General features: G+C 42.7%; 3 protein-coding genes across 4 annotated transcripts in view; all 3 read right to left on the minus strand.

The window, feature by feature from the left end:
* Positions 1 to 3,809, minus strand: part of stac3 (SH3 and cysteine rich domain 3) — a 7,636-nt gene extending 3,827 nt beyond the window's left edge. Inside the window, exons 1-11 of the mRNA XM_057336236.1 lie at positions 3,631 to 3,809; positions 3,010 to 3,054; positions 2,825 to 2,874; positions 2,667 to 2,745; positions 2,387 to 2,543; positions 1,947 to 2,044; positions 1,444 to 1,504; positions 1,271 to 1,368; positions 1,138 to 1,204; positions 466 to 512; positions 66 to 157 (exon numbers count right to left, since the gene is read on the minus strand). Of these exons, the coding sequence (XP_057192219.1) occupies positions 66 to 157; positions 466 to 512; positions 1,138 to 1,204; positions 1,271 to 1,368; positions 1,444 to 1,504; positions 1,947 to 2,044; positions 2,387 to 2,543; positions 2,667 to 2,745; positions 2,825 to 2,841 (716 nt within the window). The 5' untranslated portion in view covers positions 2,842 to 2,874; positions 3,010 to 3,054; positions 3,631 to 3,809. The remainder of the gene's footprint in view (positions 1 to 65; positions 158 to 465; positions 513 to 1,137; positions 1,205 to 1,270; positions 1,369 to 1,443; positions 1,505 to 1,946; positions 2,045 to 2,386; positions 2,544 to 2,666; positions 2,746 to 2,824; positions 2,875 to 3,009; positions 3,055 to 3,630) is intronic.
* A 3,467-nt stretch (positions 3,810 to 7,276) lies between these two features.
* Positions 7,277 to 11,090, minus strand: pcbp2 (poly(rC) binding protein 2). The gene is made up of 12 exons (XM_057336681.1): positions 10,913 to 11,090; positions 10,249 to 10,384; positions 10,051 to 10,083; positions 9,861 to 9,977; positions 9,630 to 9,761; positions 9,373 to 9,501; positions 9,222 to 9,296; positions 9,031 to 9,072; positions 8,881 to 8,953; positions 8,743 to 8,798; positions 8,389 to 8,558; positions 7,277 to 8,305 (listed from the first exon to the last, which is right to left on the minus strand). Exons 2-12 carry the CDS (start codon positions 10,339 to 10,341, stop codon positions 8,269 to 8,271), a joined length of 957 nt encoding a protein of 318 aa, XP_057192664.1. The 5' UTR covers positions 10,342 to 10,384; positions 10,913 to 11,090; the 3' UTR covers positions 7,277 to 8,268.
* Positions 11,091 to 12,376: 1,286 nt separating this feature from the next.
* kif5aa (kinesin family member 5A, a) lies at positions 12,377 to 25,740 on the minus strand. 2 transcript variants are annotated; one of them, XM_057336451.1, is made up of 29 exons: positions 25,153 to 25,740; positions 24,704 to 24,791; positions 24,411 to 24,484; positions 24,223 to 24,327; positions 24,080 to 24,128; positions 23,942 to 23,997; positions 23,777 to 23,864; positions 23,128 to 23,252; positions 22,591 to 22,695; positions 22,289 to 22,437; positions 21,141 to 21,289; positions 20,852 to 21,066; positions 20,696 to 20,764; positions 20,396 to 20,602; positions 20,158 to 20,304; positions 18,831 to 19,019; positions 18,437 to 18,554; positions 17,684 to 17,736; positions 17,387 to 17,490; positions 17,190 to 17,291; positions 16,854 to 16,914; positions 16,144 to 16,215; positions 15,954 to 16,058; positions 14,585 to 14,801; positions 14,350 to 14,491; positions 14,198 to 14,262; positions 14,006 to 14,033; positions 13,812 to 13,899; positions 12,377 to 13,304 (listed from the first exon to the last, which is right to left on the minus strand). In XM_057336451.1, exons 1-28 carry the CDS (start codon positions 25,279 to 25,281, stop codon positions 13,821 to 13,823), a joined length of 3,090 nt encoding a protein of 1,029 aa, XP_057192434.1. In that variant the 5' UTR covers positions 25,282 to 25,740; the 3' UTR covers positions 12,377 to 13,304; positions 13,812 to 13,820. The 2 variants fall into 2 exon arrangements, with proteins under 2 accessions (XP_057192434.1, XP_057192433.1); XM_057336450.1 differs by having other exon boundaries at positions 17,387 to 17,493; positions 25,153 to 25,739.
* Positions 25,741 to 27,073: the final 1,333 nt, after the last annotated feature.

Consider the following 27,073-nt stretch of genomic DNA (forward strand, 5'->3'; position numbering starts at 1 on the left):
GTGTGTGTGTGTGTGTGTGTGCGTGCGTGCGTGTGTGTGTGGAATGCGAAGAGACAGACACTTACTGGAAGTCCAGGTCATCTTTCTCAATGGCTTTAAACCGATATAAAGCCAGATAATAGTGAGACTGACTGAACGTCTGCTGCTGCTTCTTATTCTACAATCTCAAACACAACACAACTCATCACTGTTAACACACACATTATTAAAACATACAGTATAATGCACGTAGAGTGTGTGTGTGTGTGTGTGTGTGTGTGCGTGCGTGCGTGCGTGCGTGCGTGCGTGCGTGCGTGTGTGTGTGAGAGAGAGAGAGAGAGAGAGTAATGCTGCATTCATGTCAACAGGTGTCAGTATACACAACACTGTCACTGAATCACAGTAAACCGACAACAGCCGTGTGCATCTTCAGCTGATTTAACAGGAAACAAACATGAGAATGAATGTGTGATGCATTAATCTGACCTTGTCATCTGCGGCCGTCTTGTCTTTCTTATCTCCATCTTGTTTTCCTGACAAAGACAGACAGACCGTGTGAAGGCTTGAAGGTTTTGTGATGTTTCTCTTCTGACGCTAGAGTCGTCTCTTTAGGTGGTTTCTATGTATGCCTCACCAATGACAGTGTGACACAGACATATAAATAATGATTTACCTTGTTTTCAAAACCTTTTACTGATAATACACTTTGTATTTAAAGGCTTAAATGTAAGGAACTGTTAAAGTGCTAACGCGAGCTACTTCACGGTGAATAATCCATCATCGTTGTCTGTCACAGAAAGAATTTGTGTTTTAACCGTGAGACAGATTCAAGTTCAAGCGCTCATGTTCTCTTTGAAACGCAAATGCAGCATCTCTCAGCTGTTCACCGACTAAACATATCTACAGAGTCTTTCGTTCAGATTCACAACAAAGGAAAAACATCGCAACACGAGTGTCTTCATTCTACAAGATCATCTCTAAGCAGTTTCATTTACACCAAAATATGATTGAATAAACAGACGAGACGGCAGTGAAAACGACCAAAACAACACCGTGACAATGAAGTAAAACGAAAAAGACCCGTTTCTTACTGGTTAGGATTTCCCTGAAGGAGTCAATCAATCAATCAATGGATGGACAGCTGGTGTTGAAACTCACCTTCACCTCCCTCTTCATCCTCTTTAGGCTGTTGGGCTTCTTCCTCCTCCATCATCATCATCATCATCTACAGAAGACAACCCTCATGAGTTCACCTTCCTCGAGATCTTCTCAAGTGTTTGATGACACTTACGTTCTTCTTGTCTTCTGATCCTTTCTTCCTCTCTTTATTGGCCATGATCACACCCACTCTCAGTGTGTCGTACACCGGGTCCGTCCGGTTCTGCTGACCTAAACACACACACACACTTCACACGCTTGTGTTTGATTCTTCAGTCTTCAGATGGAGTACAGTATGACGCTCACCTGGATTATTGATCTCTTGATCATAGAGAGGAGAGCTGTACGCCCGTCTGAAGCCGGGAGGCTGACACATGCACATACACGTATCATACTCAAACAAAACTGCCCAAACATCAAATCCATTCAAATACACACTCACATATTATTACCAAAAACTAAACCACTCGTAGAAATGTTGCCTCAAAGTCAGACACTAAAACTATTAATTGGAACTGAAATCAAAACCAAACCTGAAAAAACAAAACAGCAATGTATTGAAAGAAAAATATTTCTAAAAATTTCTATTCGATTCTGTCATTGGTGTAAAGTTCAGTTAGATACCACTGAGGAATATTTATTATTTTGGCTACAAATGATTTTTTCTACATATGGTCATGTGATATGATAATTGTGGAAACAAAATCTCAAGCTCTCAGAATAAAATGCCACATTCTTTCGTTCAGGTGAATTATGTGGGCAACGTTCATTAGAACACAATGATGAGTGATGAAAAGAAGTCATCTCACTATTTTCCCGAAGCATCTCTGGAACTGCACATACGACTGACACGAGTGATGAATGTTGGTTTTGCAGTTTTTGCAGCGCAGGGCAAACTTATTATTGACTGAAAGAAGAGAGACAGAATCAGTTTCGGTGAAGAGAATCACACGGCACGACTCCTGCTGAAGACACGTGAAGTCATGTTCTACAGTAAACAACACTTGTATCCGGTCGCATGTGACTGTATCGTGACGCTAAAGCCCCGGACAGCACAGTGACACACTCATCTCATGTGTTCTACTTGGCCAAACTTCTCACCGCTGTCCTGTTCTCTGTTGATCATTGATCATTTCTATATGCTGTGAAGTACACGCACACACCTGATCTAGACACATGTTTCTGCAAATATAATCAAAACAAACTCTGTGACACATTACACGTGACTGACTGTGATGCGTGAACTTACGGACGATCATTCGTGCACAAACGTCACAAAATTTGGGTTTCTTGCAGTAGTGGTCCTTAAATTTGTGCGGCCTGTCATTGACCTGAACTACAGGCTCAGGGGTGGGAGGAGGAGGAGCTTCTTCTTCCTCAACCTCTTCATCATACACAAAATACACCTGAGGACAAGAGACAGTGAGCCACCCGTGTGTGTCTCACACACACACACACACACACACACACACACACACACACACACACACACACACACACACACACACACACACACACACAGTACGTACAGTGTTGTCTTCCTCTTTGACAACATTATCTGGTGCTGGAGGGTTGTCATGAATATCCAGCGAGTCTTTATCCTCCAACCTGTAAACAATCATGACACAATTACTCACAGCGACACACACGTACACACACACACAAGTTATGAGCTGTAAACACTCACTGATCATATTGAGCCATGGACACACACTGATTCAGCTGTTAATCCAGAACCTGCACATGACAACATGATTGATTTCCCTACACAACATCACATGTGAACATTACTGTAACATTACACTTTAATTCTTCTGTTCTGTGTGTGTGTGTGTGCGTGTGTGTGCGTGCGTGATGTCAGCCTTCAGTTACCTTTAGAATCTGAATCACAGAAACTGATGACACGAATGATCCACGCTGAAAACACACACACAAATAATAAAGAGTACAATTATACCGTATGTGAGAATTATCAATACAAACTCTGAAATAAATGAAATGTTATTTAATTACTGGAGAATTATTGCAATAGATGATAAAGAATGAGTGACGGTTCTGACATTACTCTCCTGTTGAAACAAGAATCATCTCTAAGGAAATATATTGCAGTAAACACTTGTCTGTAAAGGTGTTGAAAGGTAAATGTGTTGATTTTTCATCTAGAATGAAATGATGTATTCAGTTGTTTTAGCTGAAATAATGTTACACACTATGATGCAGTAATAATACATGGAATATTATGTTTTCTATCTAAATATAATGTAATTAAATTCACTTTAAACATAGACACACATGCACACACACAGTTTCTATTTGTGGTGGAGAAACTCTATCTGAGATCTAAATTAGGATCTCTCAGCCGTCCGAATCAAAGAGAGAAAGAAGATCAACCCTTACTGTACAAGAGATTCTTTATATTTTCAAACTTTATATTCTTGCACATATGTATTATTAGACATTGATGAATAAAGTCAGTTACACTAACACACATACCTGTTTATGATGTGTATGCGATACTAACATCCAGTGTTTGCAATGACTTGAAGATGCAGTCGCACAACTTTTGTCAGGTAGTTGCTGTTGGACTGAGATTGATCAGAATGAACAGGTTAACAACCGGACCGGACCGGACCCAACAATCACCAGTACACGAGTGTGTGTGTGTGTGTGTGTGTGTGAGAGTCTTTAAAACACATGCAGAATGATCAAGAGTAATACGACTCTCTCTCTCTCTCTGTGACAGACATGCACACGTGTGTTCAGTTCAGGTCACGCACACACACACACACACACACGCACACACACACACACACACACTGTAATAAACTTGTGCTGTTTACTCTGATCATGAATTTGCACAATATTGTTACTGTGGACTATTGAAAATTCCAGAGCTAACACAGCAGTATATTTCTGGAATAGCAGCACGTGTCTAGTAAATGTGTTGAGAGGTGTGCGGTGATATAACAGAGCAAGAAACTTGACCAAAGTCTTTAATTTACTCAGTCAAAAAGAGCAGAATAAAGTGAAACAATACAGCATAAGACAGTAATACATGATTGTGTGCATTGTCAGATGTGATCGATCGTTGAAGGATGTTGAGATCTTCAGCATAAAACATGAAGAATGTGTTAAACCCACAGAAGATCACATAATGGACCTAAAGTAAGATGACCAGATTTTTCTAAATGAAAACAAGGGATATTTCTTTGTTAAATGGTCAAAATATCATTGAAATCTCTAATTTACTATAATTAATTAATAAAAAAATGGAGACAAAACATTTTTGAATGTCTTTTTATTGTTGCACTTATAATTATTATTGAGTTTTTGTTTTGCAATTAATTACAATAATATAATATTTTTTGCAGACCAAACTGGTTTTATTCAAGTTGACCAAAACTCTATAGAAAAATAGTCCTGAATATAGAACTCTATAGAAAAATAGTGAATACTAACCATTGCAAATGATCAAAACAGTATCGCATGCATTAAGACAAAATTCAATAACACTACAAAAATATAACAAAACATATGATAATACTGTATTTAGGCCTACTGTTATTTACATTTTCCAATTGTATTTACTATTTTCTTTTTCACAAACTGTATACAGTTATTACAACCAGCAACGTTAATTCAAACTTTTAAAAGATCTTTTTATGTTTGTGCTTTCTGGTCAAAATGATGAACGACAGAGCGGTCAGGATGAAGCGTGTACCACACGGGGAAACGTGGAGAGTCAAGACTGCAATAAATCAAGACCGTTTACACTAAACAGCAATAGATATTGTATTATTGTATAGTGACCCAAACATTGATATATTGCATTATGTAGTTCTATACAGAACACTTTCTTATTTTTTATAACTTCGAGAAAGTAAATTAAGACATAGAAGATGGTCATAAAATATGAAATTCTGTTTTTTACACACCTGGTGGATGGTAACCAAAAGGACACCATTTAATCCAAATACACTACAAAGAGGAGTTTGAATGGTTTTAACAGCTGACGGTTAATAAACGGCACAGTCACATTTCTATACATAATAAAATCCCTTTATTGTTATTTCACAGCTGTAGTGCAATGACATTTTTGCTCTCTCTACACACATTAATGCCAGGGCTGGATGATGCAATGGGCATTATGGGCGCAGGGGCCTATGAACGCTTGGGGCCCAAGAAAGGGAAGTGTTTCTAACTTAGTCATTTTACGAACCCTCTAGCGGCTTGTGTTCAGAAGAAGTGCATAGCGACTTCTTGGAAAAAACACCACTTTTCATTCAGTGGGGAAATGTGGTCAGTGCTGCCCCGCGAGCGCCAGGTCTCTCCTTCCCCTCTCTCAGCATCCCTCTGTCCAGTGAGTGGCAGGAGGAAGCAGCACATCCAATTCACCGTATGACTACAAAACAGTGTTTCACTGTCACTGTTATGCACTGTTTGGATGTATAAACATGAACACAGTTCGTCTGCTCCACTTTTTATGGTTAATTTAATTGTTAGATGATGCCGCGTCATAAGTCAGAACTGACACTGAAAGTATGTCAATGAGATGGCTTTATTGTTGTAAATATAACTTATGAGTTAGAATACCCTCGCGGTTGTCTTAAATCTCAAAAGGTAAGAGGTTTTTTTTACATGTATTTGGTGGTCTTTTCTTGCCAATTACGAATTTTAAATTGATATTGATGACCAGGTCTAACTGCCTTACTTTACCAATATTTAGCCTTCATTATTAGAAAATCCACAGTGCTTTTACATACACACAAATATCATGGTGTCGTACTATTTACATTTATTCATTTGGTGGACACTTTCATCCAAAGTGACTTACACGTAGGAGAGCATATACACATTTTGTCAACACACTAAACAGTACCATTAGCTTACACGGCCATGCTACTAGAGGATTAACGCTGGAGGAAGCAAACACAAGAAATAGACCATTATAGGTTAGTCAAATAAATACAGAACAGTTATGTTTTGAGCTATATATAGGCTAAAGAAATATACTTATAATATTCGTAACTACCGGCGCTTACCAGCCCACCTCAAACAACCCACAATTTTAAAATAAACAATTTTCTGACTCATAATTCTCAATGTTAAACCTCAATGGAATTTTGAAAGTTATCGTCATTGCGAGTACTGTCGCTGTCGTTGTTTAGCACTTAGTTGAACAGCAATTGATGATGTGGTTTATATTGGTCAGGTCAGGGCTTCTCCCCACTAATCACTCGAGTCTATTAGCCTATACATTTAGTTTGGTTTTTCAAATGTGTACATCAAGTGCTGTTTATGTCATTGCGTAGGTAGAGAGATGATTAACAGTGTGCTGTATTGTTTCGTATGGCTGATTGTATTTGACAGATTCTATAAAATCATGTCGTTATGTGTGTGTGTTAGTCAGGGCATGTTTGTTCTTTAATGTCATGCTGATGTTTCTGTGAAGGTGTGTGGGAATTTCATTTCACATTTATTTCTTCTTTTTTGACACATTTTTATCTTTGCCCTGTGATTTCAATTGGGGTGTTTTCCGTAAGTGACTTTTCTTCACGTCTTCATGTAGCTGAGATTTGATTGTGTGTAAAAGCACAAGCAGGTGCTCAGAGGTTGTCGTTCACAGGGTTTCAGCCTGGACAGATCAATACACCATTTCAAAAGCAACAGCTACCGATACATCATCTCCTTTCTTTTAGTTCACAACACCGTCTCATATAAATCAAGTTCTATCTGATGTATAATGTGAAGTAGATGAACACTAGTGTCTCTATCGACTCAATTCAACCCAGATTATCCAAATCTCCAATTACTCCGTTTACGTTCTGCTTGATCTGAAAGGAACCTGCTTTGTTATATTTTATTTTGACATTTAATTTGTAAGGATTTACAACAGGGCCATTTCTATTTGTAAGTTTGAGGAACATACAGAGTCACTTTATATCATAATATCTTACTGCCACGATCTCTATGTGCTGTGATTTATATGATATTTGTGACATTACTGCAGTCTGCTCCCCAAACATTAAAGTAACGCTGCATTATTCAACGATAAGCATCCGATCTGTGCGAAGCGCTCTGCTGAACATGTAAAGAATCTTCCACATGCTGATAAAAGAGGGAAAATAAAAGCACAAGATTTCATTTCATAGTTTCAGCATTTCATGTTTTAATTTTGCATGTTTAATTCTTCATTCCTGCTGCACTCCAAATCTACAATATTCTGAAAACGTGCACAAAAATGTTTTATGTTTTCCTTCCTCCTGCAAGAAATAATAATAATATAATAATTATAATTATACAAAACAAAACTATTACTCGAGCAGAGTAGACAGGAAACTAGTGTTAATTCTAGAAAGTTCCTTCTAGTCTTTTAATTGATCAGTAACTCAGTCGCATCATCAAATAAACTTGTCCACCTGTAATCCTCCACACCACGACATTAAAAAAACAAATCTCTCTAAAAGAAATATTTTCAACTCTGTATCAGTAAAGTCATTTATGCAGAATCTACAGCGACACTCATCTCTCATCCCTCCCTCTATCAAAACCTCCAACTTCAGGATAAAAAAGAGGAATGACAAATATTCAAAGACCAAAAAAAAGAAAATACAAGAGATTCTTTAGTTACGTCCAGATTCAAAGCGATCTGATTCATCCGAGCTCGTCGCCTAAAGCTCGTTTCTCAGATTTTAAAATATCCGTAACTTCCCAGAGTTAAATTAAAATAAATAAATGTCAGATCGAGGGAAAGCGGTCAATCTAGCATATTTTAGTTGCTCTTTTTTATTGTTGTTTTTTCTGTTTTTCTAAGAAAAATCTGACAGAAACATTTGTCTTCTCAGATTTTTCCACTTTCTCCACTGTCACTTTCGTATGATTATATGTTAACTGACAGAATATGCATTGAGGAAAAAAGACATTAAAAACCGTACGCAAAGGGATTTTAAAACATTTCCATGAAATAAATAAATAAAATACTTGTGTATATCCATGAAGCATAGCTCGGGCGGGTGAAAGGAAAGGATTGGCTGAGAATACTTGGGATTGTTTTTGCACATAAGAGAGTGTAAATGTGTGAGGAGGAGGATGATGGAGGAAGAAAATGGCCCGTGTGGGGGGTGGAAAGCATCAGTTGGCAGCCAGCCCTGTCGCCTCAGATGAGAGTCTGCAATCACAACACACACGCCATCAGTACCAGACACACCTGTAGATATCACGTCCAGGTGTTTCTCGTCATGAGAACTTTACCGTGCATTGATGAGGTACTCGGCCAGACTGATGCTGGCGGGTGAACCCGTGATGGTCACCTGCCGGTCGGTCGATCCCTCCACCGGATTGGCGATCTTGATCTGTGCCCCTGACATCTGACGAATCTCATTGATCTTTGCACCCTGACGGCCGATGATGCAGCCGATCAACTGTCAAAAATCAGAAAGTCTCTTATCAGTACAGTAAAAACTCTTCAGACTGTGGAATGCTTCCAGGTCACTGGTACAAAACTCTCTCTGGAAACTCCAGCTGCACGTGACAATGACACATCAGAGCAAACGGTAAACATGGGAAAGATCAAGTTGAGAAATGGTCAGAGTTTAGCACACTCACATCATTTGGAATGGTCAGTTCATGAGAGCCTGTCTGCGCAGCAGCATCCATACCAGCTGAAGACAGAGAGAGAGACATTACACGATGCTTCTGTGCGTTTGTGTGATCACATGTGAGTGAGGTGGGAGCAGTGGTTACCAGTGAAGCCCTGGCTACTGGGAGCCAAAGGAAACGGACTCTGCTGCATCGCCAACTGATGAAGTTTAGTGAGCTGCGAAGAAAAGCACAATGTCAACATCACACTAACACACACACACACACACACAGATCGCAGCAGAAATGACTCACATCAGGCTGAGGAATGGCATGTTGTCCCTGCACCGCATAGGCCTGCAAAACCCATTACACAACATTACAATCACACCGACAGCTAAACCTCTCCCTGCTCGGACGGATGTCCTTCCTACGCACGCACGTTTCTGCCCAATAAAAGGTGGGCTGCTGGGAACACACACACACACACACATACACACACTCACCTGTCCTCCTGCAAAAATGACAGGCGATCCTGAGGGTTTGGGCCGGTAAGGGATGGTCACACCTTTAGGAGGCGACTGAAGAGATAAAGAGGATGATGATGAGTGAAATCGTTCAGCATTCAGAGAAAAAGACGAGCGAGACGTCATGTACCTCCAGCATCACCACACAGATCTGTTTCACACACTCGATGATGGACAGAGGTGTTCCAGCGATAGTAATGGCTCTCTCAGTAGAGTTGGGCAGCATATCACCGGCCACCTGCACCTGAGCTCCGGTCGACTGCGCACACACACACACACACACACACACACACACACACACACACACACACACACACACACGCACGCAATATAACAGCCGTCTTCACCGATCAACATGAAGCCATGAGGTAACACGCGTGCGCTCACCTCTCGGATCTCTTTAATCTTACAGCCGCCCTTGCCGATCAGAGAGCCACACTGACTGGCCGGCACCACGATCCTCAGCGTCACCGGAGGCTTTGACGTCGCCGTACTGTTAGACATAGAGCTGCTGATGTCCTGAGAACACACACACACGCACGCACGCACGCACGCACACGCGTGTCACAACGCTCAACACTTCACCACTGAGTCTTCATTCTTAACGCACAAACACACCTCCTCCAGTTTCTCTATGATCATGGAGAAAGCTTTAAAGATGGCGGTGGTGGGTCCTGCGAGGGTGATGATGCGTTCAGGGCAGTTCCCTTCAGAAATGTTGATCCTGGCACCGCTCTGAAAAGTCGATGACATCACAGATTAGCACACGCTTAACACAGGACAAATCATTATTCATAAGACGTCTCACCTCCTCTCGCATCTTCTTCACCGATTCACCTTTCTGTAAGACAAGAAGAGCAGGACGACATCAGCTTCTGACACAACAGCCTCATTCTGTCCGTGCACTCCATTATTCTACAGTGACACCGCTTCCCAATAACGACTTGTATGTGGAGTGTCTGGACGATCGTGTATGATGTGTCCAGATGTGTGTGAAGAGACGCACCTTCCCGATGATGCTGCCCACCTCTTTACCGTGCATGAGCAGTCTGATCGTGAGCGTGACATTGAGTCCTCCTTCAATCACACCAGAGTCCATGACGACACCACCACACCTGGAGCTGTGCTCACCGATGATCGACCTGAACACAACACGCCCTTCCGATGAGACGACACGAATACACAAAACCCTCATCATGCTACACAAAGAGTGCTGAAGTTCTCATCGCGGTTTATCGATGCGTGTCGAGCGATCACATTCATTCAGTGATCGTTTAGAATAAACATGCGTGTTATACAGTCAGCAGCTCGCTGAAGGAAATGTTCAGACTACATACAAATCTCTATATCAGACAGAATTCCCTCACATGTAACGCCATATATAAAAACGCTCTCTGGTCCTGTTAACGCAGCGTTCGCTCGCGTGTTTACCAGCTGCGCACATCCGTCAAATAACAGCGCGCTTCTCTTTAAACCACACGAACGCGTCGAACGCGCCTTTACACCCGTTACTGCATCATTTACACGACACGTTTACGTGACAAATGTTTCACGAGCCTCCGATTTCGCCCGAAATGAGACGGGCGCGATTAGCACGGGGCTAGCGAGCGTCTCGCGCGGCCTACAGGCCCGTCGTGCCCGTGAACGCGTTACACGCGCTGAAGCCTCACCTGACGCGCGCTCCGGGAAGGGATGGAGGGTCCGGGGGGTAAGAGGGGAAGGTTCGGAGGGTTCGGGAGGGAGTTTTGAGAGGATTCGGGGAAGAGGGAAGACACGGCTGCGTGATCTAGCTCCACTCTTACAAAGACAACAAGATCACCTCTCACCCACGACCTTTCTGACGTCAGAGCGCGCTGGCCCCGCCCCGCCCTTCGCTGCGTTCTGCGCACTAGTAGAAAACATTACCGCACATATGAAAGTGCTTTAATAAGTCACGAGTAAGAGATTTAAAGTCACGAAACAATAAAAATGGAGAGGGAGATTAAATAATTGCATAATTATAAACTACTTAAAGTCACCATGCCATCAATCGTGAAAATTCGAAGTGTTTCACACAGTGCTGCAGTGATTATTATGAATGATTTATCCGTGCACACCATTATTTTTTCGAAATTAATTTGCACTTGTAATCTTTATTCAAAAATGTTAAGCTCCTCCCCCTCTAAGCAACAGCTCTTCACCACATGACGTCAACAACAAACAAAAAGAGGTAGGACTATACTGCCTGTCCAATGGCCAGCCCTCCCCTCCAGGCCCAACTTACAACAAACCAATAAAAAAGGGAAGGGAAAAATAAAGCCCCGCCCGTTTCACTCGAATGTGCGTCATGATTCGGAAAAGAAGTCAATCGCAACTTCCGTTTTATTGTGACTTTAAATGTATGCTGTGGTGATACTGCTGGTCTGTAGACTATAGGTGCGTCCCGTGAAGGCTAGCGTTCTTCAAAGTCCGCATCGTCATCGAGGTTTACTATTTAAGGTTTTATTTCAGATAACCAACCGTTACATTTCAATGTAAGAATAAAACTGCAGCGATTACGTATTTTGAGGAATACGTGCTAATTTATAATGTTTTTTTTCATGTTAAATAAGACAACCAGTTCTCTCTAGAGATGATTCATTAACTGTTTCTATGCGTCGCTAGTTGTCCGCCATGTTGGAACAGTCACAGCGGTGGCGAACACTGGAGCGCTCGGGAACGGTGTGGATGCGTCTGAGCGGTCCAATGTGACATCTTATATGCGTGTGTGCTGAAGGGTCCTTCTGAGGTCTAGAAAAGGCAGCGTGTACATAACATCGTGTGTCATTATAGCTATGACCAGTTAACATTATTTTATTTTAAAAGAAGTGAATGTATGGATTTTCTATAGACCAACGATAACCCATAATTGCTGTAGCCTACTGTATATTTATAGTTATAAAAAAAAACATTTAGCATAAATACTGTATAAGCACATCATACAGACTATCGATGGTATGAAAACAGTTTTATACAGGAGCACACGAGGATCAACCAGAAACACACATGTTGCGTTTGGCTGCCATGTACAGAACAGCCAAAAACTCAAACCAGAAAGAAAACTTCATGCTGAGAGGCAACAGTACCACATATTCAATGAAACCTTTATATGTTTTTTATTTATATGATCAAATTGTTAAAGGGACAGTTCAGACAAAAATTGAAGTGGTAAATGATAAGAATTCACAGCTTTCTTTAAATGAAGTTTATTTTGGGGATCCTGCCACACTGTACATAAAATATCCTTCAATAAAGATATGTTGTGTAAGTCAGGAGCTATTGCACAGGACTCTTCATCTGAACACTCTTCTAACAGTGACAGCAAAGGTTTGGAGGATTAAAGCACAGAATACATTTCAATAACAGTGACATCTATGATGAAATCAACCGTCGCTCAGGAATCGTTTCAACTGTTTCAACTCAAGAAGAAGAATGCAGAATAGTACACACCAGAGATTATACAGACCCAAACGCTCCTGGTTCTCTCATCCTGATTGGCTGATCAGGATTTTCGGAGAGAAATTCGAGCTTTGATTGGTCGGAGCTTTTTGGCAGAAGAACTAAAGCATTTGGGACGTTTGTATGAAGCAACTCCAGCAAGATTTGTTCTATTGATAACATCTGTGATGGAAAAACAAACGATGTAAATGAAAGTTTTTGCACCACTGGAGGTAGTCAGTACTTCTATGTATCAAAATCTACACGATGACACATGTCCATCTGAATTTGTATATTTGTGCGCGCACGTACACATGATCTGGTCTGTCTTTAAGGCTCAGCAAGACTACAGGGAAATAAATTCAGTTATAATGCGAGCGATATAGATGTGTGTATTCCAAGAACTACGTCAGCGTTACTTTACAACCTTATGTGCTGTTTCCTGACTAAACAAAGCAAACATGCAACAGTGAGATACAAGAGACAGCATTCGTGATATGACTGAGAATGTTGTGTCGAATATAAGACGGTACACACACAGAGAATCTGAGAGAGAGGGTGACGAGAGCTCAACGGCTGCATGCACACATCTGACACGTGGAATATCTGCAGAAAAAACACAAAAACATTTACACAAGATTGTCATTTCATCATCACTTCATCAGCTATGAGATGTGTGTTATATGTAAACTGATTATAAAACAAACTCGATGTTTATTTCAACTTGTTAAAATGTACAACAGCTCAGGGATAAAACATACTATTGATCAAACAATACAAGTCTATGACAAGTTTGTGTGCGTGTGCATGTGTGTGTGCATATGTGTCCGTGCCTGTGTGAGTGTGTGTGTGTGTGTGTGTGTGAATGTGTGTGTGTGTGTGTGTGTGTGTGCGCATATGTGTCCGTGCCTGTGTGAGTGTGTGTGTGCATATGTGTGTCTGTGTGAATGTGCGTGTGTGTGCATATGTGTCCGTGCCTGTGTGAGTGTGTGAGAATGTGTGTGCATATGTGTGTCTGTGTGAATGTGTGTGTGTGCGTGTGTGTGCATATGTGTGCGTGCATGTGTGTGTGTGTGTGTGTACTTGTACATATGCATGTGTGTGTTGGCCTACATTAGTGGATTAACTGGCTGCTGTGCCCTGCTGCATGATGTAGATTCGAGAAGCGTCGTCCAACACACTGCCACAGTGAACATCACTCCTGAAACACAATCACACAAAACACATGAACAGTCAGGTGTAACATCCTGTATGTCCAGTACACCGCGTGTGAGCACTGTTTATCTGAGAGGCATCATGACACTCACCTGTTATCATTTATATCTGTGCTGTTTCCTATTAAACACAAAGAAACACAACGACACATTATCATATTAACAGTAAAACACCGCAGCAAACTACATTTTACATTTCACTCAGCATTTGTCTGACACCATCAGCTCAGCTGGAAAAGAACTCTTTTACTGAAGTCACACACACACACACACGCACAGACTCACCGTTCTCCACGTCGAGTGGACAGCAGTTCAGTATGTCTACAGATCTCACAGTGCTGTATCCAACTCTGAAACACAGACATGTGGTGAGACACGTCAGAGAGAGACGTGCGTGCGTGCGTGTGTGTGTGTGTGTGTGATGCACTGATGCTCACGTGTTGGTTTTCTGTAAAGCAGGTTTCTCGTCCTGTTGGAAGAGTGCATTGCTGTATGATGTGATGGGTTTAGTGGAGCGTGTGGAGGTGAAGCTGGTGGGTGACGTGGCTGTGACGTGATGTCCAGGTCTTACAGGCTTCGCTGTGAGAGGTAAAGCGTGCGGTAGCGCGTGTTAGTTCACATGAGTAAATCTCCGTCTCATTGATGGTTTGAGATGCAGTAATGTTTCAGTACCGATCTGAGCGGCATTGGGCCGGCGCAGGGGATACCGCAGACGCATGGCATCACGTATACGCTCCACCTCCTGCTGATAACGCCGGCGGTCGTTCATGGCGCCCTGCTTAGCATCCTTCAGTGCCGTCTCCAGCGCCCGAACGCGGTCAGCCGTAGAACGAAGACGCTTCTCCAACTTCGGAAGCTCACAGCGCAGATCTGCATTATCACGTACCAGCTGCACAATAAAAGAAAGAGAAAGACCAACTTTAAGAAGGTATTTATGCAATGGAAAAGGATGGTTTATATGTGATATGTTGTTAAATGGAGTTATCTGGGAGATTTTTCCAGTATTGTTGTTTTTCTCAGCATGTAAGTAAGTTTATTGTATTGTTTATATTGTATATGTTTGTACTTTGTTTTCTTTGTGTGTGTCTAAGTGTCTAGTCCTGTATGTGTCACCTCAGTCACTAGTGATGCACTGGATTTATTTCATGGTTATACAAGTAAGGGATCATATGTCCAGGCAGCCGGTTGTTATGGCAGAAATAATCCCCAATAATAATCATGTCTCACTGAAGGGGCGTATTACACGCCTACTTGCCACATGAGAAAAAACTGGACATGAAATGTGAATTTGAAATATTTTATTAGCTCATTTTTACCGAATGCAGACCTTCCGCGAGGAAACGCCGTTTAGTTTCGGTTTTAAAGTAAGAAACGACGTTCAAACGTCACGAACTGGCAAATTGGTTGAATCATCTGTAAATATAATGTCACATATGTGATTAAAACACATTTTTTGTGTCATATTAAACTGGCCCTCAAAATGATTCTCAGCATCCGGGTTACAGGGTGTTATTAGTTTTGAGCGGTTGTTATTTGACAATAACGACCCTTGGAATGTCGCGACTGGCCAATCAGAATCAAGCATTCAAATGAGCCGTGTAATAAAGTATTTTATTACACATGTTCATGTGACTTGCTTGCTTCTTGCTTGTTTAAATAACAGCCGAGTTTGACTCTTTCCATTTCAATCTTGAGTCACGCTCTGTCCATCTGGCCCGTCCTCTTACCTTGTTTATCTGTTTCACTGTTTTTCTATGATGCCCGTCGGTTTCTTTTTTGTCAAATATCAAAATACCTTCTTACGTGAACGTGTTTTTTAGAACACGTTTTTCCTGCCACATCCGCATCCGCATTTGATGCTAAGATGTTGCCTGTTTCTGTGCACCGAATGTTCAAAATATGGCACCCGAGGACTTACATTTTATAAATCACCAAGCACCACCCGGCTAGTCCCCCCCCCCCCGATTCAAAATTTCGCCGAAAAGCTGCGGATGTGTTGTTGAATGTTAGATGTGTGTGTGTGTGTGTGTGTCATGCTGACCTGTTTATGAACCTTTGTGAGCTGATCCAGGTTGTTCTCAAGAAAGGAAATCTTCTGTTTCTGGGTGTTAGACCCCCCACTATCATCAGGTCCAGTTTCTGTACTCTGTGCATTTGTCAAGAGAAATCTGTGAGTGACAGCGCAGTAAAGATTGATTCAGACAGACGTGACGTTGACTCGAGGAACTCACTTTTTTAACTCGAGTCGTGAGGTCTTGAACGAACAGCTTGCGCAGGTTGTGGAGGGTCTGGAGTTCACGGGCCTGACACGAAGAGAGAAACACGTGAGATATCAGACAGATGATATATACAGTATATGTGATTATAATACTGGACATGTGATCATACTGTTGGACCCATTTAACATGTTTGATTCAAAACTCCAGCAAACAAACATCTTTCATCTCTAACCTGTATGACTTTCTTTCTACTGCAGGACACGAAAGAAGATATCTGGAAGAGTTTCTCTTTATTTCTGTTCTATTCTCCCATATTTAAATACACAGAGCAGCTTCACAGTTTGCACCTGCTTCTATTCCGCTCCTCATTTGTAAGTCGCTTTGGATAACAGTGTCCGCTAAATCAATACCTATTGACTTCCATTGTGTGAACACAAAACCAATGAGACATTTCTCAAAATATCTTCTTTTGCGGTTCGCTGAAGAAAAGAGTCACATAGAGATTTACAACCACACAAGAGAGAAGAAATGATTTACTTTCACTTTAAGAACAACAGCCGCAAGAGAGGAAGCACAAACTACACTAGCACAGATAGCACTATTATGACTTAATTTTTGTTGAATTTCCATAGAAATTGTGCTAATATTGTTCTGGTGTGATCAGAGATGTGTGCTTCAGATATTCAGATGTCAAGAATGTTTAAGGAAGAAGTGACACTTACAACAGTCTCCTCGAGACCTTTAAGATCCTGTTTAGACTGTGCGTGTCTCTCCTGCTGAAATCTGAAGATGAAAGACAAAACATGTGTTGAACTTCACGCAGCGCTGCACACATTTCACAAGTGCGCCTATGCAGATAATAATGCGGTTGAAAGGTTTCTGCGTATTCGGCGTGCCGTCCGGGGAGAGGGCTCCGAGCCGGCAGTTTCTTCTGAACCGGGTATTAGCCCGAACCCAGAGCGCTCCCCCCGGCGTCCTGCGGGCTGGTGACTCTCACAGAAGTTTAACGTCAGACACGGATCAGACGGTTTTCTCTGGTGTGTATTTGTGTGACGTACGACAGCTGCTCCAGACAGGCGCTTTTGGACTCGTCTTGTCTCTTCAGGTTTGTGAGACTGGACCGCACGTGAGCCAGCTCCAGCTCCAGAGCTTGATTCTTACTGGATAACAGGATATGACATCATTAGACTTCCTCAGGGTCAGATTGAAATGTCTTGTGTTTTATAATAATGATGAATGTGTGAAGTAAACTGACTCGGTAAGCTCATCGATGAGTCGCTGTTTCTCATTGATCTCATCTCGCAGGAGACTCAGCTGAGTCTGACGGGACTCCACGTGAACGCCAGGACGACCGCACACCTTCTACACAAACACACACACACACACACACACACACACACACACACACACAACACATCTGATGAAAACATTTCATCTCATCAGGACCATACAACATCCACATGTTAAAGTCACGAGATTAGTGATATAATAACACTCGTGTTTGTGTTGTGTGACAGTTTAATGTTGAAAACATCTGAAGATGTTCATTCACCTTCCCATCAGCCTCTCTGTCGGCCTTCTCTCCTTCATCTGCTGCATGACTCTCTGAAAACAAAACACAACGCTTCACGGGTGAGTGTGTGTGTCATTGTGCATCAATAAGTGTAACAAAACATAACAATATTATTTAAGTCAAAAAGAAAACCATGCAAATAAAAAGCCATCAGCCTTTGGAGTGTCCTCCATCTCGATCGAGACCGCTGAGGTGATTACGTCACATGAGGTTAGTGCAGCAAGTCCATCTACAGCACCATGTTAAACATTCCCATATGTGCACGCAGATTTTTTTTCAGGCTTTAAGTTTAGGGTCTTTTTATTTGTCGAAATGAAACGTTGGTTAATATCGACCAAAAACAACGCAGGGAGGCCAGCGGAGGAGGGCGGAGAAGCGCCGCAGACAGAAAGGCCGTCATCCTCAGGTACCAAAAGAGGACATCCATCAGCACTCCAATCAGTCTGAGGAAATTCCACCATCTGTAGTCATAGTGGTTTATGTATAACAACAAGTAAAGTAATGAGTAAATAACGCTAAAATAATATGATGTTAGACTGTGCTCTTTTGTCTGGTCATCATGCGCGTGTTTGTACTTTAGCCACCTCCGAAGATACTGGGGGTCTCGAGTCCCTGGCACTGTTATTTTGGGGGTCGCGGGCTGAAAAGTTTGGGAACCCCTGATATACAGTCTATAGACTATAAAACCAGGATGACTATGGACAAACAAACGTGTGTGTGTGTGTGTGTTACCTGAGTTCTGCAGTGTGTAGAGCTCTTCACTCAGAGCATCATAACTGTCCTCCAGCTGTCTCTTCTTCTGCTCCACATTCTGCATGTACTCCGTGAGAGAGCGGATCTTTGCCTCATGCTGCACACACACACACACACACACACACACACACACAAGTGTTTTGTAACAGTATAAAACGTCTCATGAACTCTCCGCCCCGCCCTCATCCCGTCATCACCTTCATCCCCAGCCCTGCACTAACGCCGTCCTTATCCCAGCACCACCAGGTTTGTTGTCTGTGTGTGTGGTTGTTCTCTTTCTCCCTGTTGTTTGTACCACTGGATTTATTCCTCCTTTAACTGACAGGAGGAGAGCTCACCTGTGAGATGAGGAGCTGACAGGAGGAGAGCTCACCTGTGAGATGAGGAGCTGACAGGAGGAGAGCTCTCGGCTGGTCTCCTCCATCTTGCGATGACACTCTAGCTGCATGTTTTCCAGCTGTCTGCAGCGCTTCACCATGGACTTCACCTCCGACTTGATCTTACTGATGTAGAGTCGTGCCACAGTGAACTCCTCCTCAATGGCTCCACTGATCTCCACCGGCTACACACACACACACACACACACACACACACACACACACACACACACACACACACACACACACACACACAGAGAGAGAGAGAGCAGACACTAACATGAACATCAGGGGAATATAACAGATATTTCTGAATGTTGATGAACTGGTGTATTCTACAGATCATAGTGGGTCGTTAAGCGTTTCCAGGGCCAAGCATCATTTCATTTCAAGCGCGTCGTTTATGAGCAGTGTTTACTCACATTGCGTGTTTCAGCGAAACTTCTATTAACTGAAAGTATACACTACAGTCACCAGGCTCACGGAGTCTCAGACATCAATATCTGAATAAATGCTGAAAAGAAATCGCTGACTGGCTATGTGGGATTTTGTTATGAAGACAAAGGTTAGGCTCGCGCTTTTCAGATAGTTTTCAAGCTCGCCATGAGCGTTGTATATTAGCATTTGTTGTTGTTTGCCTATAGCATCTTATTGAGCGTTTGGACCCGGAACCAGTACATGACCTTCCATACAGTATATAGTGCTGCTGTCATGGTTTTCTTGGTCTGGTGGCGGAGCCATGGCAGAACCTCTTGTTATGTGTGGAGAGAAACATATTATTGTCCCCGTGACATAATATGCGTTCTCTCCAGTGTCTCGTCTCTAAGCCCCGCCCTCTCGTTCCCTCGTTAGCTTCCCCTTAGTGTTTGATCCCTGTCACCTGCCCGTCACCCTCCCTGTGTTGTCATCCCTCGCTTGTATTCCCCCATTTAAAGCCTCTGTTTTTCTGTCGGTCCTTGTTCATGGGCCTCGTTCGTGAAGTTCTCGTATTCCTGCCTTGTCTTGCCCTACCTTTCGTGAGTTTGGTTTTGTTTATGAATTGTAGTTCTCGTTTTGCCCCCTTGTGGGAAGTTTTGGTTTATCCTTTGGAAAGTCTTTTTGGAAATAGTGTTTTGTTAGCCCATCGTGGGTTTTTGTTTGGTTATAAAAGAAACCTTTTGTGTTCACCCCTTATTGGCTGCCTGCGATTGGGTTCTTCCCTCACTACCGTGACGTCAGGCTTCACAACATGTCATGGTGTAGTAACTGTAACTGTTTGACAACAACAGGAAGGTTGTGATCTATGTGTGTCTGGGGTTATATTCACAGTGTCTCACCACTTACTAGTTTGATTTCTCCATTGCCGACGATGGTGCTGAACTCACTGAGGTCCTTCATCAGTCCGTTCAACACGTCAGCGATACGCTTCCTCTGCTGTGAGCTCACTTCCTGCATCTGAGCAAGCTCCGCCTCCAGCTCCATCAAACTCGCCTGCAAAACACGAGCAAGATGGAGGAAAAACAGTTTGGTCTTCTAATACTCTTAAGAGCCTTGGAGAAAAGAGCAAGAGAGCAAACGTCACCATCTTATGACTGAGCTGCTCGGCCAGTTGTTTGTTATGAAGGCTCTTCTCCTCCACCTCCTGACTCTTCTGGTCGTAGTTGACGGCGAGCTCTTCTAGCGCCTGCAGAACCTCTCGCACCTCGGCTTTAGCGCTCTCGCTCTCCGTCTGCAGACGACCCAACTCCGTCTGGACCTTATCACTGTCACCACGCGTGGACGCCAGCAACTACATCACACCCACACGGCATCACTGTAAAACATCTGGCAGGAACACGGATCGGCCTGTCCAGCTGACTCACTCACTCACTCACTCACTCACCTCATCCTGATCTAAGATCTGCTCCTTCAGTTTCTCCACCAGCTGACACTGAAGATTGATCTCGTCATCCTAGAAAACACAACCCCACTTTCACTCTACAGTACAAAGAGCACAAAGTCTACAGGTCACGTGACGTTCGGACAGCCATGTGTTCACCTTATCGTCCAGTTGCCGGTAGAGTTTACGGATCTCCTCCTCATATTTCTGCCGCTCTTCCTCAGAGATGCGCACCACGATGGAGGAGGAGTCTGAGTCTCTGTCTCTCATCCGCTGATGATCCGTTGCTTTCTCATTATCCAGAGCCACTTCATCAGTGGCGTCCAGTTTCACCACACCAGCATCAGTCTGCTCCGTCTCTGGAACATTCTCTCCTGTCAACACACAGACCAGAGTCACGTGATGAAATCTCTGTATGGCGTGTTGAATGTGTAGGAGAGATCCTGACCGCTGCGCCAGCGCTTCAGCTCCATCTCCAGTCTCTGGACGGTGTCTCTCAGACCCTTGTTCTTCTCTTTCTCTTTCTCATACTTTCTCTTCCACTGCTCAGCCGTCAGCTCCAGGTTGATGGAGGCCGCGTTCTTGATGGTTTTAGCACTGAAACACAGTCAGAACTTGTTTCCAGTCAAATGTATTGAAATCAGTGTGAAAGCAGAAACCTTTACAGTAACTACCAATGATTTAAGTTAGGAGAGAATGTATGATGAATGAGATTTACTTTCAGTTTCAGTGTCAGTTTTAAGCTTTATTTCGTGCAATGCTGCTCAATTTGACACTCAACCAATCAAAACGGCCTCAATGTGTCTATCTGAGAGGAAATCTCTTTCATATCTCAGTTATTTCTCCTACACATCAATGAGACTTCATGGAGAACAAATGATGACTTTTGCTCAAGCCTCAGATATTTCTCCTGAGAAAAAGAGCTTCAAAAGAACCTCAGATGGGTGTGTGTGTGCGTGTGTGTGTGTGTGTGTGTGTGTGTGTGGGAAGGGTAAACCCTACGGTATGGGAACAAACACAAAGATGGCAATATCCAAACCCTTGTCCTTGTGGGGACATTTTTTTGTCCCATGAGGAAACAAGCTTATAAATCATACAGAATGAACTTTTGTGAAAATGTAAAAGAGCAGACAGTTGTGTGTGATTGTTAGGGTTAGGGGTAGGGAATATGAGATACAGTTTGTACAGTATAAAAACCATTGTGTCTATGGAATGTCCCCATAAAACATGGAAACCCAACATGTGTTTGTGTGTGTGTGTGTGTGTGTTCATGTTTGTATATCCTGGTGGGGACCTAAACCTGAATACACACCAACACATGGGGACTCGTGTCACCGTGGGGACCAAAATTGAGGTCCTCATGGGCAAAAAAGCTAATAAATTGTACTGAACAATATTTTTTACAAATCTAAAAATGCAAAAAGTGTTCTATGATCTTTAGGTTTAGGGATAGGGTTAGGGATAGGGGATAGAATATACAGTTTGTACAGTATAAAAACATTACGCCTATGGACTGTCCCCACGGGGATAGTCAACCAAAGCCGTATGTGTGTGTGTGTGTGTGTGTGTGTGTGTGCGTGTATTTGTGTGTATTACCGCTGTCCAAACATAAGGGTGGATTTGGTCTCAGGATCATTGTAGCTGGAGGGGGAGCAGCAGATGAACATGGTGGTGCGACAGTTTCCACCCAGAGAATCCTGCAGGATCCTGGTCATCTTACTGTCCCGGTACGGCACATGACTCTTCTGCTCACACACAAGATAAACCCATGAGAGTGTGTGTGATGTGTGTGTGTGTGTGTGTGTGTGCGAGTGTGTGTGTGTGTGTGTGTGTGCGTGTGTGTGTGTGTGTGTGTGTGTGTGTGCGCGTGCGTGTGTGTGCGTGTGTGTGTAGCTTACGGTTCCCTCAGCGAGAGCAGAGATGACGTTTCCCAGAGAAGACAGAGACTTGTTGATGTTTTTAGCTTCGTCCAGAACAGCTCCAGCAGCACCCGTCTTACTGACCTACATCAACACAACACACTGACATCAGCAGATGCTTTACCACCAATCATCCGTCATGTATTCCCTCATTCCACAGTCATTCAAGCTGTTGGTGTTGTTTTCCTATGTTTACAGATGAGACAACGAGAAGCAGCATTTGAACTGGATTCTTTCATCACAGTCGTTTATTTGAGAAAGTATAATGTGAACATTTTTCACAAGAAACACATACTGAAATTGATGCTGGACAAACCTAAATTATTCAAACAAATCTGATTGATCGGAACATTACATGACAATACTCTGATGCTGAAATGAAGGTAATCGCCACACTAATTTAGCAAGCCACAGTAAGAAGAATCCAACCAAAATGAAGAAAAAAGCCCACAGTAAACCTGTCCATATAAATCACACGAGACTTATGTAATGATGAAAAGATTATAGACACACAACCTTCTCACTGCCGGCCAGATCCACCAGATAGAGCTTTCCACAGAGTTTCTGCTCCGTCTCCACATGCTCCTGTTTGATGTTGATCAGGAAGATGCTGTGACTGCGAGAGCTGTGCTCGTTCATATCTGAGGGAGAAAACACATCATCGTCTGACGCTCATCGGTGTCCTGGTGCCTACTCAAATTCACACTGGACAAAACTCTAAAGTCTTCGTCTGACAGCAGATTTTGATTCGGTTTTAGGCTCTCGACGAATACAAAACTTTCGGGCAGTCACGCTTTAGTTTGCTGTGTTTTACCGGCGATCTTGAAGGAAAGTAAGACGCTTTGTAAACACACTCAAATGTAGAATGAGATAAGCAGCAAGTCTCGTTTTTATTAGTTGACGAAAGTGTCCGTATATTTATAATGGTCATACATGAATTGTTATTTAGTTATTGTCTAGTGAAAGCATAACGAATCATTTTTGTCAACGTTTTCTTCAATGAAATGAACACTGCCAAAAAGTCCAAGTTTGTCTTATTTATGCAGATTTGAAATACTTGAATGAACACATTTTTATCCGTTCTGAATATCAGATGCAGTATTTTGGGGTGACAGTATGTGACGCTGTATGTGTGAGATGTTCAGATGAAGGGTTATTATCTCACTGGTGACAGCGACGTGACGATTGGATTTCCCCTCATCTATGACATCCATCACCTCCTCAGGACTGGACACAAAGCGTTCGGTGCAGCCCTGAACACACAACGCACACGTGTACATTCATCTTGTCATGTATATGACGTCTCCTCAGAATATGAGCGACTGATCACCTTCACATACGGGACGCGGTTCTTATCCTCGTGCACAGACAGGTTGGTCTTTGTGACTAAAAACACAGAACAGAGAATTAAAGACTGAGGACCGGACAACAAACACTTCTCACGTGCACGAGTTCTGTTTCCACAAACCATCCAAAAGATCCCGGATCTTCTCCATGTAGATCTCAAAGTAGGAGACCTGAGAACAGGCATCACGAGTTTGAAGGGTTAACGTGTCATGACGCTCAAGAGCAGAACTAAATGAAGTCATATGACGTGTTGTGTGTGTTTACTTTGATGTGAAACTCCAGGTTTTCATCCATTGAGAAGATGTGATTGAAGATGTCCTCGGCGATACGAGGGATGATGCCCATCTGCTGAGGGTCGTGTAAGTTACCCTGCGGGTGAAGCCACAAAACACTCGAATCATCCGCTTTTACAAGGATCATTCTGCGTATGAACGGCTGAAACCTGACTGTACCTCCATAGTGTGAGTCTTCCCAGAGGACGTCTGTCCATACGCAAAGATAGTGCCATTGTACCCCCCCAGCACATCTACACACACACACACACACACACACACACGGGACTCATGAGACAGATTTTCTCTGAGTCATCATGAGTGGCGTTTCACAATTCAGCTACGTACACACAATTGAATTACACCAAACTCATGACAAATCAACAGCCTTAACTTTTGCTAACCGCACATTCAGATCCTTTACTCACAGAATATAGTAGCAATAACTCACTCACACACACACACACACTGACCTTTGACGATCTGTTTGGCACAGGCGTTATAGACCTGCTCCTGAGTGGTGTTAGTGGGAAACACACGGTCAAACACATACGATTTCCCCTGCGCACACAAAACAACATGCCTTACACCACCTATTACATTTGACACACACACACACACAGAGACAGGAGAACATTAACCTATAACACACACACATATTCTCTATATCACACTCAGTATTGATTTATTTCCATCTTTACAGCACCTGCCACTCCCTTCATTCTAAGCATCACTCCTCTTAACCCATCACAACACACACATGCGGTACATGAGATGTGATGTCATTACCTCGATTACACGATTATCACTAACAATAATGATATAGCACACGCACACATACTGCATTTCAATATAAAACGCGTATGATGATGTCATAGAGTCGTAGCTCTGGCACTGCCGATGTCTCGAGTGTTTTTCTCACCCCGATGGTGACGGTGTCGTCTCCTTGAAAGGTGGGCAGGAATTTGTCCCCTCGCAGGATTTCGGCCTGATTCAGAGGCCTGAAGCGACACAACACTTTAATATTACACTCAGACACCGCGTCCGTCATGATGTCACACTAACCTCGAGATTCAACTGAGAATAAAACACAAGATCAGACGTATTTATCAGAGCGCGAGATGAAGCCTGATGAACGGCCTGAACTCGAGCAAATGGCGGCGGCGGATCGTCGAAGTAAGCGCGGCGTCAAACGTCGAAACTTTAGCACCGATCAAACCTTTCGATAAATGATGATCGTTTACAGTTATTAAATGTCTCGTCGTTGATGCGGCGTTTATTTGGTGGTGTAAAGCTTCTCCTGCAGTGATGATGCTGATGCTGCTGCTGATGCTGTTGTCATGAGGGATGCGGATTCAGGGCGTGTCTCTGACGCTTCGCATCAAACAGCTCCAAGTGGAAATGGGCGGAGCTTCAGACGCTTTTCTGTGACGAATCGATCTGAATCATGAATCTCATCTCATTTATTCTTAATCACAGAGTATTTTCAGCTGTGTGCGGGTGGTTTCTATGCGTTTTTATCACAGACAGGTAGCGGAGCACACGCGGTGTCACGTGACCACGGTTCCTTTTCTCCGCGCTGCGCGGATGCGCTCATCGCTCGACCCTATAGTGGTGGTTCCGAAACCCTTTCGCATATGTCTCCCTTATACAGTATATCACACCTGACTGAAACCATCAGTCCATTAATTGAGAGACCCATGAACTAAACTTTACTGAAGTAAGGGAGACATACATAATGTGCAGAGTGGGTCCCCAAGAACAGGTTTGAACCACTAAGGTAACTAAGGTATTTGTAGACCTTTCTCAAACTCGTCCAAAAATGATGTCCTCCTTTTTCTGATATTACAGTAGCGAATCGGCCTTCCATCGCAGAAAGAAATCTCAGAGACAAGGGTTCCAGATGCCAAGCGTTTCAACTTTATTTGCCCGGGCAAGCAAAGTGAGACATACGGAGTTCATCTGGTGATGTCCAACAAATACACTTCTGACTCCATCTTTTATACACTGTTCTCAAGTCGTTATCACAGCTTAACCCAATCATGTTTTACCTGACATCACCTTCTACCAATCAGGTTTTTCATGACACCCCTTATTTTGTTAGTCCATCCTCTTTTGGCATTCCACAGTTATATATCAAGCTTCTTACATCAACTTTTAACTGTGGCGAAACCTTTTAAAGGATTAAAAAAGATATGTACATACATCCATCTTTAAAATGTAGATGTATGTCATTTTGTCAGTTGCTACTGTATGAAAGACACATACATCCATCTCTAAAATGCGAATGTATGTCATATTGACATTTACTACCCCTAGCTTACATGTACTTCAAAAACTACCATGCATTTTAGACCAGATCTCGTGTGAAGAATGCATATTGTGTGTGTGCTCAAAGCGTTTGCGTGCGAAAGATGTCTTATGGTGCTGTTTGATGTTCAACCTGGCCTGTAACCTTTGACCCATGAGATCATGGTCTTTTTGCTATGAGACTCATAGCCTTTTCTGTGTTAGAGAAGTGTGTGAGACCTTTATCTAGTTTAAATGCATTGTTTCGTAGAAAAACTCAATCAATAATAGAAAAACTTCATACTGTATAGAAAAACCACCATATAGCTCTACAAGTTCAAGACAGAATCGTCAGGAAAATCGGATGATAAAAACCCTCGTATTTTGTGGTTATTATTGAAGGATCTTTTCTAACACTGATGTATAACGTCCCAGACATTTTTGCAACTGCTTAGGCTACATTCATTTAATTAACATCGTCTCGACAGCCTCCACAAACATGAGCAGTGAGTGACGTCATGAGTTCTGAGGGGTTGCCATGGGGCGTCAGCAGT

This window comes from Triplophysa rosa, linkage group LG6, assembly GCF_024868665.1.
Source record: "Triplophysa rosa linkage group LG6, Trosa_1v2, whole genome shotgun sequence".
In the NCBI taxonomy this organism is placed as follows: Eukaryota; Metazoa; Chordata; class Actinopteri; order Cypriniformes; family Nemacheilidae; genus Triplophysa; species Triplophysa rosa.

Excerpts from the sequence above, each read along its gene's own strand:
- kif5aa (XM_057336450.1), bottom strand. The coding sequence starts at position 25,281 with ATGACGGACGCGGTGTCTGAGTGTAATATTAAAGTGTTGTGTCGCTTC. Across the intron at positions 20,603-20,695 it reads AGATCTTAGATCAGGATGAG|TTGCTGGCGTCCACGCGTGG; the intron begins GTGAGTGAGTGA and ends GGTGTGATGTAG. Across the intron at positions 16,059-16,143 it reads TCACGACTCGAGTTAAAAAA|AGTACAGAAACTGGACCTGA; the intron begins GTGAGTTCCTCG and ends ACAAATGCACAG.
- pcbp2 (XM_057336681.1), bottom strand. The coding sequence starts at position 10,341 with ATGGACTCTGGTGTGATTGAAGGAGGACTCAATGTCACGCTCACGATC. Across the intron at positions 10,084-10,248 it reads TGGGCAGCATCATCGGGAAG|AAAGGTGAATCGGTGAAGAA; the intron begins GTGCGTCTCTTC and ends CTTGTCTTACAG. Across the intron at positions 8,306-8,388 it reads GAGTACCTCATCAATGCACG|ACTCTCATCTGAGGCGACAG; the intron begins GTAAAGTTCTCA and ends TTGTGATTGCAG.